The sequence below is a fragment of the Lucilia cuprina genome, chromosome 6, assembly GCF_022045245.1.
Source record: "Lucilia cuprina isolate Lc7/37 chromosome 6, ASM2204524v1, whole genome shotgun sequence".
Lineage (NCBI taxonomy): Eukaryota > Metazoa > Arthropoda > Insecta > Diptera > Calliphoridae > Lucilia > Lucilia cuprina.
Window position 1 is genome coordinate 30,961,508 of NC_060954.1, and position 18,044 is coordinate 30,979,551.

The 18,044-nt window shown below is 29.8% G+C and overlaps 1 protein-coding gene across 4 annotated transcripts in view; it reads right to left on the minus strand.

Moving 5' to 3' along the window:
- Positions 1 to 1,999: 1,999 nt before the first annotated feature.
- LOC111683802 (high affinity cAMP-specific and IBMX-insensitive 3',5'-cyclic phosphodiesterase 8) overlaps positions 2,000 to 18,044 on the minus strand; it is a 41,318-nt gene continuing 25,273 nt past the window's right edge. For 3 of the 4 annotated variants that reach the window (XM_046955600.1, XM_046955601.1, XM_046955599.1), the window contains 15 exons: positions 16,830 to 16,886; positions 16,530 to 16,726; positions 16,261 to 16,320; positions 14,405 to 14,459; positions 14,217 to 14,315; positions 13,637 to 13,747; positions 13,400 to 13,572; positions 11,276 to 11,486; positions 10,066 to 10,233; positions 9,890 to 9,997; positions 9,571 to 9,819; positions 9,286 to 9,505; positions 8,957 to 9,117; positions 3,084 to 3,351; positions 2,000 to 3,014 (listed from right to left, as the gene is read on the minus strand). In XM_046955600.1, the coding sequence (XP_046811556.1) occupies positions 2,869 to 3,014; positions 3,084 to 3,351; positions 8,957 to 9,117; positions 9,286 to 9,505; positions 9,571 to 9,819; positions 9,890 to 9,997; positions 10,066 to 10,233; positions 11,276 to 11,486; positions 13,400 to 13,572; positions 13,637 to 13,747; positions 14,217 to 14,315; positions 14,405 to 14,459; positions 16,261 to 16,320; positions 16,530 to 16,726; positions 16,830 to 16,886 (2,283 nt within the window). In that variant the 3' untranslated portion in view covers positions 2,000 to 2,868. The remainder of the gene's footprint in view (positions 3,015 to 3,083; positions 3,352 to 8,956; positions 9,118 to 9,285; positions 9,506 to 9,570; positions 9,820 to 9,889; positions 9,998 to 10,065; positions 10,234 to 11,275; positions 11,487 to 13,399; positions 13,573 to 13,636; positions 13,748 to 14,216; positions 14,316 to 14,404; positions 14,460 to 16,260; positions 16,321 to 16,529; positions 16,727 to 16,829; positions 16,887 to 18,044) is intronic. The other variant, XM_023445907.2, reaches the window with a different exon arrangement.

An 18,044-nucleotide genomic window follows, 5' to 3' on the forward strand; every position in this document is an offset into this window, starting at 1 on the left:
CATTAACTGAAATATTACTTTTAAGGCAATGGTCGGAGCTCTTTTGGCAAACCTTCTTCGGAAATTTTACATATATCTAGCCAATGTTGTCGTTTGTTGGGTAATGTAGGGACTTTAAAAATATGTTTGCTTAAATTTTTGCAAAAATATTAGATATTTTCGCAGTTGGGGACTCATTCTTGGTTATTCTTAAAATAATGTTCACAAATTAGCTTTTTTAATATTTGAAAATTAAGATCTTTCCTTTAATTCCAATTTCAAAGTAAACGTTTTTATGTTTTTCAACAAATGAATGAAAATTATGTATTAAATTTTTTCTTAAACTTCAAATATATGGGAAAATTTTAAATTAATATGGTACTACTATTTTTTTGAAAACGTCAAAATCCTTAAGCATGTCAGATATAGAATTTTAAAAAATATAGAGAGAATGACACTACCTTCTTTATTTTTACCATGGGCGAAACTGAAGCAATTTTCAAATTGCTCTTTTTCAATGAGCTCTGAGAGAATAAAATAAACTTTTGAGAACTAAACGCACTCAATAAACTTCAAATTTTCTTCGCAAAATTGCGAGGATATTAGCACTTATTACTTTTTCTTATCACTTAAACTTAATGTTTATTATTTTTTGCAACACTTTTCATTTATTTAAAACTCCGAAAATAATTTATATTTAGCAAACGAAAAAAATATATATATTTTTTTATTTTTTGACATTTCATTTTAATTAAAACTGAAAAAAAGTATTTTACATACTTTTGTTCATTTTGCATTAGTGCAGAAAAAATGACGAAAAAATGTTTTTAACATGTTTTAAGATAAAATATCGTTTCCAAAAAATAATTAACTAATACTTCATTCACTAGAATATAAATTTCATTAATAACACACAAAAAAATAACATCGAAAAAAAAATTTTTTTAAGTACCTTTTGAACAACTGTGTCTATTTGTGTGCTTCTACTAATACATTCTTACCAGTTAGGTTTTTGACAGGGGACTTAGGTCCTTGACAATTAGTTTCGCCTATATACTACCATATGGATTCAATGATATTCTTGATTTTTTATATCTTTTTTTTTTTGTTTATTTTTTCAGTACAAAATTGTTTCTAACGTTTTTTTTTCAGTACAACTTTGATACATATGAAAAATCAGAAATTTTTGAAATTTTTCAAAAACTTAAAAATACGTTATCCGATTTGTCATAAGAATCAGAATTATTTTTTGTCGTAATCAAATTTTAATTAACCTACGAAATTGTATTATACTACATGATTTTTTGACAAGTATTAATTATCAGTATTATAGTCTTAAAATAACTTTGCATCCTAATGTACATATATACATACATACACATTACCTTCTCCATCAAATTCTGTTCTTAGCTAACCTAAGAGAAGATTGTTTAAAATACACTCATAACTGATGTTGGGTTTTATATGCATTTCTTACTAGTTTATTCAGTCATATTTTGGTTAAAAGTATTTTAATTCATGAAGTAAGTTGTAAAAACGACTATTATTACAATTATAAGAAAAATGGTTATAGTTTTTATTTCTTTTGTTTTTATTGTAAAAGTTTGTTCCTTATTAAAATCTTGTTTTTAGAAAAGTTTTTAATTTATTTAACAATTTGTATAAGAATAGTTAGTTTTTGGTTTTTGTTTTTTAAAAATATGTTATAATTTCATATATTTTTTTTAGTTTTCTTAAGAGATTGTCATAAATGTATAATAACATTTACATTGTACATTGAAAATATAGCAAAATAGATACATAAACAATTGTATAAGTATGTATGTACGTTAGAAGTACATACTCCTAAAAATAGTGTTCAATAGGGTACATCTAATGTACATACAACTATGTATGTGTGTGCGTTTAAATTTAACAGAATTTTAACTATTTGTTGTTGTAATTTTTAAAATAATAACAATTATTTTTTCTTTTTGTTGTTGTTTAACAGATACATAAATACATACATATATAAATATAATAGTAATATTTGACTAAATTTCATTCAATTTTTTTATTTTTATAACAACTATGTATTAATATTAAACATATTTATATATTAAGGCTTACATACATACAGACAGACATACATACATGAATATAAAAGGTGTGTGTAAGTTAACATTTGTGAAGTTTAAAGTTGAGTCCAGCCCAAAAGTGAAATAAAACATTTATATTTCGTTCTATTATTATAGATATATATAATGTTAAAATTTCATGGATACAAATTTAATATTGATTTGCTATGTACATACATACATTTAAAAGATATGCAAACTTTTATAAATTTATATATATTTTTTTAATTATTTTCTTTTATAAGTTGTAATATTTGTCAATGATAAGAATAGTGAACATTAACTTGATAAACATAGAAAAACATTATTGGAGTTAATTTCTTAAGAGATGTGATGAATACGACTAAGTATATGAAAAAGAAATAACACAACATCCAATTTAAAAATGATATGACACAAGATGATATATAGATTGGTAATAGTGGACGTTAGTGAGAAAAATCAGTAGCACAAGTCATCGTTAAAATGTAAAGAAAACTTTTTTTCAAGATTTAAACATATAATAAACTAATGCCTTAAATTATTTATTTTTTTGTTTTTGAGCAGGTGTGACCTTTGCGACATCTTTTGTAGGTGATTCCGTTTAGCTGTAGATTGTTTTTATTAGAGAAATATAGCTTTTACTCATATGTTTGATACATCTGAATGAGTCTGAGGCGATTTATTTTTGAACATACTCTTCTATTTCATTTTCACCAATCGAAAATGCACATTGTAGTTGCAGCGGTTGAGGCTTTAGAAGTCCCGAGAAGAGTCTCTTAAAGGCCATGTGCTATTTCAGAGCAGACTTTTTATTCATAAGAGACATTTGCTTTGCCTTAACTTCGGCGAGCGTGTGAATACCCTGTTCTTCAAATTTCTTCCATTGTGAATAGTTGATTTGCATGTACGTTATTAATTCAGGCATATCGATGAAACCTTAAGTTAAGAAAAACTCGATTTATTAAAATTTATTTCATTTAATTGATTAACGAATATGATACTTACTGTCCCATGCATGCATCATGTCCTGTATGATGTATTCGATGAAACCAATTTGACTTTTTGGTATACTGCAGGTGGCACGATCAAACATTGGCATGACGATTGGTAAATCTTTTGCTTTCTCTTCGTCTGTCTGCGTAAAGTATTCTTCGGCTATACGTCGTGCCCATTCTATACAGCAAATCATTGGCCTAGCTGGATTGCTAACATCGGCTACTTTAATAAGCATACGCCGCATTAGTATGGAACTTTCTTCTTCGGTTTGTACGATCTATAAAAATTATTTTTTTACATATAATGTTATCAACACTAAAAATTATGGGATCTATTAACATTACATAATTAGTATATGACAATTATATCTATACAGGTGTATTGACAACTTTTTTTTGCATCACTAATATTGTGTAAAATAATTAAGAAACCCTATTTTACCCCTTTCCGCCTTTTTTACCACTAAGGGCGGGTTTCTTACTCCTCAGTTAAACTAGGCTTAACTTCCTGTTAGATTAAACACGGAACAAATTTAGGCGGACTTTAACCGATGATTGTGTTTTTCTTTTTTTTGGGGGGGGTTTTAATTAGGAAGACGGTGCATCAAGCACTCATATTGCCAGGTTATCACACGTTTGTCCAGAGAAAACCCCACCAACCGACCTATACCTTCATATAGGAAGTTGGAGCATCCGGACTTGATTTCATCAAAAGTATTAATGGTCTCCACCAGAAAAAAGTTCCAGAGTTTTAATGGTCTCCACCAGTTTATATTTGAGTTTAAATGGTCTCTACCTGGTTATATCGTGAGTATTCTATGGTCTCCACCAATAAAAAAACATAACCTCACTCTTAGGTAAAACGAAAGTACGCGTTTAATGAAGACAACGCACAACTTAGAACAGTTATACGAAGTAGTGCATTAAATTAGTGCGGGGTGAGAAGTAATTCTGTCGAAAGCCCAGCAACAAGCACAAGCCTGACCGTCCTTAAGAAATAAAAACGATGACGCGAGAGTTGTTCCCCAACTCAGACCTGAATTACAACTGGATTGTGTTTTTCAGTTTTTGATTTAAGCTCAGTTAACTTTGTTAGTATTGCCAACTTTTCACTCAAAACATAAACAATGAACAGCTGTTTTTTGCAAACAATACTTTTGTAAGATATAAAATTTTGGAAAAATGTTAAATAAACATTTAAAACAATAATAAATAAAACAAATCAAATCAGAAAATTGCAATTTACATAAAATATTAAGTTTTTGTTCTTCCGAAATCATTGTTTTATTGTTTTTGTTTATTGTGTTTTCTCACTTATAACAATTACACTCAGTTAAACTAAGATAATATGTAACTTTATTGATAACTGAAAAACGCGAAACATATATTAAACCAGGTTTAACCAAAGAATGAATATTATCTTTATCAGAAAAACTAGCCCTAAATGTACAAATTTTAAAAATACATCCTTAGTGGATCTACACAATCAAAAACACATCCAATGTCAATATTTTATAATTCTAGGTTGAGCCGTTTGGGCTGTGCGATAATTGACATTTTAGGGACATTGACATTTTGGTGTCATTATTTCATATTTCAATATTGGATCGACTAGCAATAGGCGGCGTAGTACCTCCTCTATGAATCAAATATGAAATTCATTTTATATGGGTCATCACCATCAATCCTCAAATTTAGATCTGGTAACATTGAAATAGATATGAACACTTTGGGACACTTTACATATGAATTAAAAAGAAAAAAATATATTTCGTAGAATTCCCATGAGCAACAATAAAATACATATATACAATTTAAAGAAAACATACCATACCAGTAATAGTGGGTGTGACACCTCCTACATAAATTAAGAACAAAAATATATTTTAAATTTTCCTAATAATTAAATTGCTAAAAAATTAATTAAAAATTCAATTGAGTTTCCGATAATTTCTGTCATGCCAAAATTTGCCCCCAGAACTGAAGAATATTTTTGGGCTAACAAAATTTAGCCAGAAACCAATGTTTTAGTCGCAGATAGAGAGTTGGATATCATGATTCTAGTTTTAACGGTTTGTACTGAGCGATAAAGAATCAGTAATTATATAAATAATTAAAATTTGTTTTTCAATAATTTAAAATTATATTTTGAAGTATGTTCGCAGTTATTATTAATTATAACAAGTGAGAGTGTTATATTCGTTTGTGCCGAATCTCATATACCCACCATCAAAACGTCTACCATATACCGTTAAAGGAATGCTCCCCTATAAACATAAGGATGATATTTGGAATATGGCTTAAGACAATTATGGACTGAGCTCTATTGTAATATGAAAATTTTAATTTTTTAAAACAAAATATTTTTGGTAAATTTTAACACCGTGTAGAGGACCTTCATATGCGTCAATTATTAACCGATACTCATGAAGTTGTGTATCTTTGTACATTATGTATAGGACTTATTGATGTCAAATTTCATCGCAGTACTCGTATTTTAAATAAGGAAACGAGTATTTTAATAACCAAAACTCTTTTCTGAAGGATACTGTTATAGGTCAGTCCTCATTAAATTCAGAAGGTTCTTAAATTTCTTAAGTCAATTTTCATCGCTGTAATAGTAATTTTCTGAATTTTATTCATTAAATTTTCTGAATTTTATTCATCAAATTTTCTAAAAAGGGTCTTATATGAGGGGTATAGTCAATTATTGACCTATCCTTATAACTTATAGTGGGCTTACATATATGGTAAGGCGAATTACTAACACATTTTGCATAAATTTCGGTAGCGAATTTTTCTCAAGGGAACCTTTTATGGGCGGGAAGGAAAATTAGCATAAAACTTATGTGTGTAAAATGTCGTCATTATATTCCAATTTTTAAACCAGTTATAGTCATTTTCAGAGGGGACATTATATGGGAGGTAGGGTTATTTATGTGTCGATCCTAAAAAATGGTAAAGAGTGTTTGGTTCATAAGAAACTTACTTGTACCGAATTTCATCGCTATACTCGAATTTTTAGGCTAATAATGAGCATTAAGGTCATTTTTTGAAGGAGACTTTATAAGGGGGTAGGGTCAATTATGAGCCGATAAATATAAAATGTGACAGAGACCTATTTGCTCGCATGTGTATCGAAATTCTTTGCTATATTGTTATTTTCAAGTCAGTAATGAGCATTATAGGGATTTTCCGAAGGGGACCTTATATGGGGCGTCGGGTTAATTATGGACCTATCGTAAAAAAAATTGGTTCGTAAGAAACTTACTTAAACCGAATTTCAACGCTATATGGACCGATCGCAACACTGCGATGTTTAATCTTGTACTCAAAAACATCAAAGGGGATTAACATCAGAATCAATTTATTTTTAGATTTACTAATCTGATTATTAATTGACATTTGATTGCCAACTCAAATACCCGCCTTAAGCCATCATCACATCGAAAGGGTAAATAAAGAATTTTTGTTTTTGCACCATTTTTCTAAATAAAAGTCTAAAATTAAGCTCATTGTTATTGACAAAGTATAACAAGTAGTCCAACTCTCACATATAGGAAACTACTCTCTTACACCTACGAGTGCCGTGTAAAATCGACTCTCTTGTGAGAAATTAAAACTTGTCAAAACACTCAAATGTTTAACTTACTTTTTTGGCCATTTTTAAGGATCGAACGCGAAATTGCAGTTATCCACGAAAAAACTGCAATTTTTTTAAATAGTTTTAATGCACTTTTCATTTAAAATTTTGTTTAATTTTTATGATCTGGAAAATTTTTTTTTATTAATTTATTGACATTTCATTTTTGTTGTTGTTGAATCTTGTTTTACAGAGTTTCAATTTTTGGTATTGAAAATTCAAACAAATTTAAAATTGTAATTTTTTATAAAACTCTGTGTGTTTAGAATGCACCAATACAAATACATTTTTGTTACTAACACATATTTAGAGTTAGGTACTTTTTCACGAACACATGCTTAGAGTTAGGTACTGCTGTCAAAGAGTCAGACTACTTGTTATACTTTGGTTATTGATTTTTTCTATAAATTTCGATTCTGCTGTAGAAAAAGAAAAATTTCGCTCAAAATTAGTGGTTTTAGCCTCAGATACAAAGATGTTGTCGATGTTGGAATCTTGTTCGTCTTAATTCCACAAAATGATTTCCCTTTCCAGATATTGAGATAACCTAAATTTGAGCTCGATTAAAATTTAAATGATCTATTATGTTAACTTTAAATGACACTACCGATTTTTGTAATGATTGGGCTTCATTTGACCCTATCCCCCATACAAACTCCCCTTCAGAAAATGACTTAAAGATCAAAATTCACTTACAAACACTGATAACACTTTTAAATTCTACATAAATAATATTGAAGACGACTTAACTCTCCCTACCAACATTTTTAAGGATAGGGCCATATTTTACCCTACTCCCCTTTGAGCCCTCTTAAAAAAATCTCTTTTTTTTTGCCAAAAAAAGTAAAAATATTCCGAAATAAAGTTAAAAAAAAAACAAAATAAATGCTTTATTTTTTTAAATAATCACCATTTTTAACATACATACTGACTGGTGTAGGGTATCATATGGTCGGCTACGCCCGACTATACATTCATACTTGTTTATTTTTAAAGTGAATGTTTCCTATACATTTTCCAAAAGTTAGTTTAAAATATATATGTATATCTATTAGGGTTGCCAGCCTGGCTGGACTTGGCTGGATTGTCCAACTTTTTTTGATGCTTGTCCAGTTTCAAGCTAAAATTTAATTTGTCCAGCTAAATAAAATATTTTTAGTACACTGCAATAATTATACCCTACACCACTTTAGTGGGGAGGGTATATTGGATTTGTGCTGATGTTTGTAACATAAAAAAATATTCATCTTAGACCCACCTTAAAGTATACCAATCGGCTAGAATCGTTTTCTGAGTTGATTAAGCTATGTCAATGTAAACCTTGTGCGCAAGGTACAGGTCGCAATTTTCACATTATATATATATATATATATATATATATATATATATATATATATATATATATAATATATATTATATATATATATATATATATATATATATATATATATATATATATATAATTATATATATATATATAATATAATATATATATATATATATATATATATATAATATATATATATATATATTTAATATATATATTAAATATATAATATATATATATATATATATATATATATATAACTGAATGTAGTGCAAATGAAGGTTAGTAAAGTAAAATTATGCTGATTATAATAATTTTATTCTCATATCAACATTTATAGGATTTTATACACCTTAATAAAAAATATATATAAAGTTCTTTTCGATTATCATTCCCGGTCACTGAGTAATAACTTCTTGAACTCAAAATTTTACATAGATTAGGTGAAAAAACAGTGAAAAAACAGTGAAACCAATTAGGTCAAGTTAAGCTGTATCTGCGATTCGAATTCTGCGAATTTTACAAAAAAAAAACTATTTTTGTAATATTTTAGAAAATATGTCCTAATTTTTTGCTGTTATACATTTTAAACAAAATAATTACGGAATATTACCTCCTACATAATAAATCCTAAATCGAAAATTTTGAGGTCAAAGGCCAAATTTACCAATATTTGGAAATTTTCATTAAAACATGTCGAAATATTGTTTATTTGCTTGTTATATTTTCTAAAATTACAGGAACTTATATAATAGAAACGAAGCATAATATGTATGTTTCTAAATTTAAAAATTTTATTATTTGCCATTGTATTTTCTAAGGCGAAAAATATATTGAAATAAATGTTTAACGACCAAAATGGGGTTATATTTTATAAGTAAAAAAATAATAATAAATTAAATGGATTACTTACATCTCGGGGCTCAACTTCAGCGCCAAACACACTAACAAATTTTGCCAAATGTTCAAAATGGCGTGTCATTTCAGTGGCCAAAATCATATCGATAATAGTACTTCGTGCCAATTTATAAGTATCTTTGTCTAAATTCTTAAAAATATTGACGTTGTCATCCGCTGTGATAAAGAAAAAAAGATTTATAACATGTATGTATGTATGTATGTATGTATGTATGTATGTATGTATGTATGTATGTATGTATGTATGTATGTATGTATGTATGTATGTATGTATGTATGTATGTATGTATGTATGTATGTATGTATGTATGTATGTATAAATACCTAAAGCCAGTCTAAAAGTAGTTGATGCATGATGCGATTCGAGTACGGTTAAATCGTTATACATTATAGCCAATGGACTATTTGAATTGCAGAGAAAAGCTGAAGAACGTCCAGGATGGTCAACATCGTGGGCAACGGCTGCAATTAATGCTGTAGCCTCTTCCAAACGATCCATAACTAAGTCTTTGGCTGCAAGTTGTGATATAAAAACACCAGTTGCCTATATCAATGAGACATTAGGTTGTAGTGCACGAGCCTAGAGACAAAATTAAAGGCGAAATTTACCTGCATAACGTCCGCTGCATGAGTGCTGTTATGATAGGAGTTATCGGCATGATATTGACTTTCCATTAGAGCTAGCCAATTTTTACATACGGTTTCATCCACTCCAAGAGTGCAGAAAACATCGAAACGCCTGAATATTTCCATGCCCAAATACAAAAGTGGATGCCTTTCGGTGACTTCTTCCAGTTTAAATATATTAAATTCCCAATTTAGAGATTCTTCCAGTATTTCCATAATGAGAGGGGTTGCCTAATTTTTTTTAATATGAGAAAGAAATTTGTTACGGTTTTTAATGAGTACCCAACAACTCTGCACTAACCTTCATTTTTGCTGGCATTATTCCAGGAGTGTTTGTACTATTGCAGGTACGACCAGACTTTACGATTGAGTCATTCGAGCTGCGTCGAGATGAATAAACGTTTGGCCCCTATAAAGCGTTTGCAAAGCGATGGCTATTAATATTGACGCAAAGCATTTTATTAAGCGAATACTTACAGTTAGAAGGGCGCCAATTAGATCAGTTGCAATCGGGTCATCTGGTCGGATTTCTTTCATTTGTGGGCTGTATAATCCTTCACGTTTTAAAAACTCCAAAACCTTATCAATAAGTCGCGCCTCATCTGCTGAACAATTCTCCTGTACTTGCGAGAGTAAATTTATTATCTTCAGAGAAGATCATTTTTAATTTATCATTTGTTGCATTTTTGATTTGAAAAGTGTAATTCATAAAGAAACGTAATTTTCAGGTTTCAAAAAAAAACGACAAATCGAACGAATGGACGAAATAACAAAATGTATATAACGCAGATCAGTATGATGCAGAAGGGTTAACAGTTAACGAACGCAATGCAATAAATAAATAAAAAAAGAAAAATTAGTAAATTTAAATACATAAAATAAAACTAAATAGAAATACATACATATGTATAACTACAATAAACATACATATGTACATATAAAAACACATAACAAACAAATTAAAAAATGGCGTGTGTCTTTTGTTTTGTTTGCAAAATGGCCTGCGCCCATTTATTTATTTTACTATTTAAGATGCATACATACATAGTGGTGGTCAAAACATTTGTAACTAAAAACGAGATTGTTTATGAAAATAATTTAATTATTTAATAATATTTCGGTTGCAATTTCTGGTAGTAATGAAATGAACAATATGGATATTGCCACTATTAACAATACGACAAGTTACTGATTTGGGAACAGAATGCTGGGAATTTTGATAATTATTTCGAAAATCGTTCAAAATTCCTTATATAAACTCGGATGAGTGTTGCTCTGTTTTCTTTTTTAATATTAACATGTCACAAAAAGTTTAATTTTGATTTTGTTTGATATTGAAAATGTGCAATGTCGGCTCATGACTTCACCTAGATTCCATACAATTGGATTCCCGGAAAACAGTCTAAATATCTATAAATTTGTTAATTATATAGCAATCGTAATAAAATTTTGCTCAAATAAATTTTATGAAACCAAAAAATATGTATTGTATGGTGAACTCTAATATTTATGTATACAAATTATTAAATTGTTTTGACCACTAGTGTATCCGCTGTTAATTAATCCTTTGGATTAATGGAAATTAAGCCAGAAATCAAACAAAAGTTGAATTTAGAATAAAAATGTATAATAAAATGGTCTAATGCAAAAATATTTTTTAAGAAAGAATCGTAATTATAAATCTTACCTTTGTTATAGGTGCCTCTAAAGGTAATGAAGTTAGCTTAGCTAAACTTGTACGCCTTAGACCATCTGAGGCAATTGATCGAACATCGAAACTTCCTCGTCGTATAGAGTGGAGTGAACCACGAGGTGCTTCTTTGGGTTGTGGTAGGGTTGCAATGAAATCCGTCTGCCCACCAGGTACATCGAAATTGAAAACAAAATGTGTAGGAGTTCTGACATAGAAATAAACATATATATTTAAGATAAGAGTATAGAAATAAATTGTGAATATTTTGCGGAATAGATTGTTCCTTTTTAAAAATAAATAAAATTAACTAAACATAATTTAAATTAGCATATTATTATAAATTTTTTCGAAAAAATTTCTTTATTTATGAAACATTTTTTTTATTTTTTTCTTATGGGTGCTGTCTAAATATATAATATTTAAATCCAGGGGATGTCTGAGGCCCTCAGTTCCGAGAAATAAATATCCCATATTATGTTCAATATTCATCTTCTTCCTGCCCCGGGGGCATGATACCTTGGTGGAACCTCCACAAAGGTGTTACCAACACCTTAGTCGGCCGGGACTAAAAATTGGTATTACAGTCCTTGCATAGATTGAGAAGAGGTCGAACCAGAACACCACATTGGACTATGTCCTGGCTGGTCAGTTGGTTAAGGTTCCTTCGGGATCCACGTAGTGGCTGTGGTTAAAACCTAAATTCTCGGGAAGAGTGTTTTTCCCGAAAGAACAGATGCCCCACAAAGGAGTGACTGTGCGACTTAACGGGGTGAATGTGGGGTACGGCGGGCCTCACCCGACCTTTCTACTTATAATGAATGTTTCGTATGTTTTTTCTCTTATGAATGTGTCGGATAAATGAATTGTGTGCTGGGTTGTCCTTTTCCAAATATGTTCAGAGTATGCTTTGTTCATATCAGAATTACCACTGTGTGTCCCTGTGAGTAAGAAGAAAGGCTCGGCTTATTTGATGGATTCGTACTTCGGTCTACCGGTTACGTCTCTAGTTGCTGTTGCCAAATCAACGTGGTCTGCGTGGTTGTAAACGGAAGTGATGTTTTACATCTCGGAAGTTAAGCAACGGGACAGCAATGGTCAGAGATTAGAGAAGTACTCGAGCATAGTGCTTGTACATGGAGCGGCTCAATTTATGTACAAAAATTACAACCTGCGTGTAAGATACACAAAGGGGCAGTGGTGAGTTGTTTACTTTTTACTCACCCAGTGGTGGAAAAAGTACCACCGTGAGATTGGGCAACAAGCCAGGTACTCACGGATATGATGTACGTATGAGATGATTTTTTTTATATTAAAAATCTTATAATATTTTCACACATTCATGTTTTTTGAAACACAGCATCTGTTTTCGAAAAAAAAGACTTTAGGTACGACCCTTTTCCTCAATTAGACATGTTTAATTATAAAACATTTTCGTTTAATGCAAAAGATTAAGTATTTCTAGTTTTATATTGTTGCCTCCGGTAGATTAGTGTTCTAGTCTTTTAGACTGAAGGTTGTAGGTTCGATTCCCACCTGGGTTAAGGAGCGCACAACATTGACTCATATATGTACATTAAATAATCGGTTTTGGCGTACATATAAACTAACTAACAACAAATAAATTCGAAAATTGTAATAGTTTTCAATATAAAGTAAGAAAAAATATTCGTTCGCATTTAGAAGAACAACGGATTTGATTAAACTCATTGTTTTTTAAGAAATAAGTTAAAAATTAACTATGTAAATGAAGTATTATTCTCTGTACAATATTTTTTAAACAATTGTTGCATTTTTTTCGAATTTTTAAAGAAGTTCTGGTTCGTAGAACTATTCTTAGCGCAAATGTCTAACCACCAGGTCCATAATTGGTCCAATCTAATCTCTCTTGAAAAAATTGTTTTTTATTTTATCATTGTAAGAAAGGACTAACTTCCGATAATAATTATATGTGATCATAAATTTCAACAAAAAACAGTTATTAAAGTCTCGTTATTAATTTTACTTTAAAATAAACTATAATAAATAGAAAGTGTTCAGTTATTTCGCTGAAATTATACTGTCTGCGTTTTTTGTAAAAGTTTATACATATTTGACAATATTTTAAAATTATTAACGTACCTGCCAATACAAGCTACTGGTACTACCCGTACATGCATTGGTATGCCATCTTGATTTTTTCTCTTAACTGTTAGTATACCATCGAATTCTCGTATGCCTTTGCCAGTATTGTGATTAATTGAGGAAACGTCCGATACAAAAATTTCGGCAAGAGGTTTGTTTATAATTTCATCCTATTAAGTATCAAATTGAAATTAATCATTGTTATGAAAATTTATTTCAAAATTATAATCTTACCAATCGCATATTGAGCAATCTTTCCGCAGATCTATTGGCGTACTGAATTCTTAAGAGATCATCTGTAATTATGAGAACTTCCTTCAGCCTATGCAATGCCGTATAAAGTGTCTGTAAAATAAAATATGTCATTTACTACACTACTGGCATGATCCATAATTCGGGGATTTTAAATCGTGGTGTACAAAAAATGCATCATAGTAAAGTCTTTCATATATGTAGATTTATCAAATTTTAAATAAATATTTCTATTATTTTCGTTGTGTGGTAGATTTTTTGTTATAATCGTAAAAACTAAAACTTTTGTTTTCACGTAGTCCCCGTTGGCTCGGTTAATTATGTCCGGGGAACCGATTTTATGAATATCGGACAATAATACTGTGATAAATCACATTTCATGAAAAGGAGCGAACTACAGGTACGATAGTGACATAGGTGTAGTTGTTCGAAATTGATGTAGTTTACATGCTCATATAAATCTGACCAAAACATCCATGTTCGGATGTTTTGCAAAAAGGAAATGTTTGTGTACATAAGTACAAATCAATTAATTACATATGTTTTCAATAGTACTTCTTACCTGTTGAGTTGATATAACATTATGTGGTCGAACTATAGAGTGGAGAGTCTGTTTTAATTCCATTGTGCACATTGATAAATTTGTGCTTTCAGCCATGCACTAAATAAATTAGAGTTGGGAAAATATATATATATATATATCAAGTTTTTATTATATCTCGGTTATTATATTAGTATTATGTTACTTACTCTATTAACGCCAGCGTCTAATAATGCATTCAGTACATCATCTCTTTCCGAAATGCTATAAAGATATTGAAACAATTGATTAATTGGTATAAACAAAACGCATTTATCTTTTTACAGTGTACATTAGGATGTTTCGTGCACCACCTTTTTTATAGAAATACCTCTCAATCGATGCGTATCAATGTATTGAACACGAGAAAAATATTTTTTTTAAAGGACCTTAGTTCCTTGCCAGCGATTACAAATCTTTATCTCTGTACAATATGTTCAAACATTTTTTTGCAATCTTTTCGAAATGGGTTTTAAAAAATGCGTAATTTTTATTATTTTATCGTAAATGAAATAATAAAAATTTTGTTACAGTATTTTTGGTCTGCAAACAAATTTATTGTCGTTTTGCCAAACAATTTTTTAAATATGTTACTGTATAAGAAAAAAATTACGACAGTTCTGACAACAATTTCGAAAAAAGCGAAAATACTATGCCTCGCACTTAAAATCATTTTGTAGACCATAAATACAATACAAAAATTTTTTAAATCATTTTTCGCGGAATTAGCTTAAAATTGTCTTTCTTTGTCGAATCTTTAATACCCTTCACAAGAGAGAACTTTAAAAAAATTAAAAGTTATTTTATATTTTTCCTACCGTTAGTTAAGCATTAAGAATACATAAAACAACAACTAACGCCAAATAAAACAAAAACCAACAAAATACTCAAAACTTTATGTGGTTGTTATTTTTTCTGTCAAAACTAGAATTCTCATATTTTTTATGAAATTTTCAGAAGCTGTCTCGGATTTTTGCTAATTTTTCTATTATTTATGAATGGACTGTGGATATAGCTAATTCCCAGTGTCATTTGCTACCCTAAAAGAAATATAAAAAACCCTCTTTATGATTTTGAAGATTCAAACTACAATATACTACATAGCTATCTATCTTTAAATTTTTGAATAATATAACAGTTTTCAAGATATACGAAATTGTGTATTTAATTCATGTATGTAGTGCTCGATATTATCAAATGTTTACATGAATGTAAAAGATCTTCATTTAAAATTTGTAGATTCTAACAGTTTCTTAAATATATTCATGAGAGGGCTTTAAGCTCCCAGATTAGAGTCCGCCCTTTTCCCCCAGAATGTTCAAATGAATATAAAAGAATTTTTGTGCAATATTTGAAGAATCTAGTTATATAATTTGCCAAGTCCTCTCGTTATACTCTAAATGTTCAGTTGAATGTCGGAGTTCTTTAAGTAAAATTTAAATATTCTAGCTCTAATATTTTCTTACATATACGAATTTTTTCCATTTTATTCATATGGATGCTCCAAGCCCCCCAGATAAAAGTACGCTCTTTTTCCTTAAAAATTTTCAAATTTTTGTATTTTATTTATATAGGAGGTGTCACTCCCCTAATTCTAGTCCGCCCACTTTTTATCCTAGATAATCTAATTGACACTAAAGTGAGAACTCTAACTGTTATATTAATTAAAATATACGGATTTTGTATTTTCTTAAAATTGATTTCAACAAACGGACAAGTTTATATCGACACTGTTATTTATAAGGATCCAGAATATACATATAAATTATATTGTGAAAATTATCAACGGAATGGTAAATCCTTCTCATGATAAGAACTTTAATATAATTAAAAGGCTCTGGGAGTCCTGTGTTTTAAAGAATTACACAGATCATCCGAATCCGAATGAAACAGTGAAATAGAGAAAAGTAATTATTAAGGACGGGTTTTACAGTTTTCATATATGTAATTTCTTCATAAGTCATACATTTTGTTTGATTAATATTGTCTAACAATAGAATGGATGGAAATTTTGTTTCTTACATACCTCTTTTTAACCACAGCTATTATTGTCGTAAAATGATGGCCACTCATGTGACGAATAGATCTAAAAAAAAACATCGTAAAGAAATGAAGCTGTGACCCAACTTAATACATACATACATAGATATGTATGTACTACATATGTATGTATAAATATTAAAGATAGATAAATAATTAAACTCACAGTTGACTGATTTTATAAATTAGATATATACATCAGTGCCAGTTAATTATTTTCCATCTGAGCAGATAAAATAAAATTAATTTGTTTACCTGGCAATGTGTTCAGCATCTAAATGTTTTGCAGAGCGTGCATCAACTATAATAATGTGATAACATTCTGTGGCACTGCAAAGACTTTCCATGGCGCTTTCTTTTGACTTCACTAATGTAACTTCCAAATGTTGACGGTTGCATGCTTGCTGCATCACCTCGCAAATATTATCGCTTTTAGGAAAGATCAAAAGAGCCTATTTCGCACAATGTGCAATTAAATGGAATGATTAGAATGCGAAAATATTTCGAAAAGTTATTGACTTTGGATGGAAACAATTAAATTAAGGAAAAACTTACCTTGAGATTAGGATTCGGTGGTAACACTGTGGGGTATTTTATTTCAAAAACATTGCGCTGCAAAAACAAACAAAGCAGTAAATTATATTATATTTTTATAAAATAATAATAATATACATATGTATTTAAACATTTTTTTAATATAAGTTTTCTCTATGGGCATCTTGAGTCTCTGGAGTTCCTGAATGAGATGGCAGATTTCCGCTACCGCGTTCTGACAGTAGGAAAATTCTGAAAATCCCTAAAAATAAGTTTATTTGCATTTATTTCGTCTGTGATTAGATTTGAGGTAAAATTCAGATTACTGACCCGATGCAAAATCTCTAAGGACCTAATATATGTGCTATTTAATTTGTCTTTTGTAGAAGAGTGTTGTATTGAAAACAATCAAATTTTAAAAATGTTTATTAAGTTAAATCCAAAAATTTTGTTGCAATAATTTAACAACGACATGATAAATAATAAATAATATTATGCTTTACTTGAAGAATTTATTTTTAAAACAAGTAGGAAAGTATAGTCGGGCTTGGCCGACCATATAATACGCTACACCATGAGTATATTTTTAAAATTTTTATTTTATGTAAAGAAACTTTAATGTTGAATATAGGTCAAATATGGGCCGATCCTCGGTAAATTTGGGAAAAGGATATATTTCTAAATAACAGTTAGTTTCGATGAGTTTCATTGCGATACAAATGGTTACAAGTCAATTTTAGACGTTTAAGTCATTTTTGAAGGGGGGTTTGTATGGGGGCTAGGGTCAAATATAGGCCGATCCTTACGAAAATCTGCAGTGTCATTTATACTTATATAAAACTTATTTGTACCAAGAGATAGCAGAATATTTGACGTAATTATGGCATAAAAAGTTCAAATCGGGAGGTACGGTTGCAGGGGGCTAGGTGAAATAATGGACCGATTTCAACCATTTTCAATAGGCTTCGTCCATGTGCCAAAAAACATGCTTGGTCCAAATTTCATCAAATTATCTTGAAAATTGCGGCCTGTACCTTGCGCACAAGGTTTACATGGACAGCCAGCCGGACAGACGGACGGACGTATATGTGTATGTGTATGTTACAAACATCAGCACAAACGTATAATACCCTCCACACTATAGTGGTGTAGGGTATAATAAAATGCAGTACGTTCGTTCAATATTAAACGTGCTATTTGAAATGTTGCCACTGCAGATATGCTCAGATATTGTAC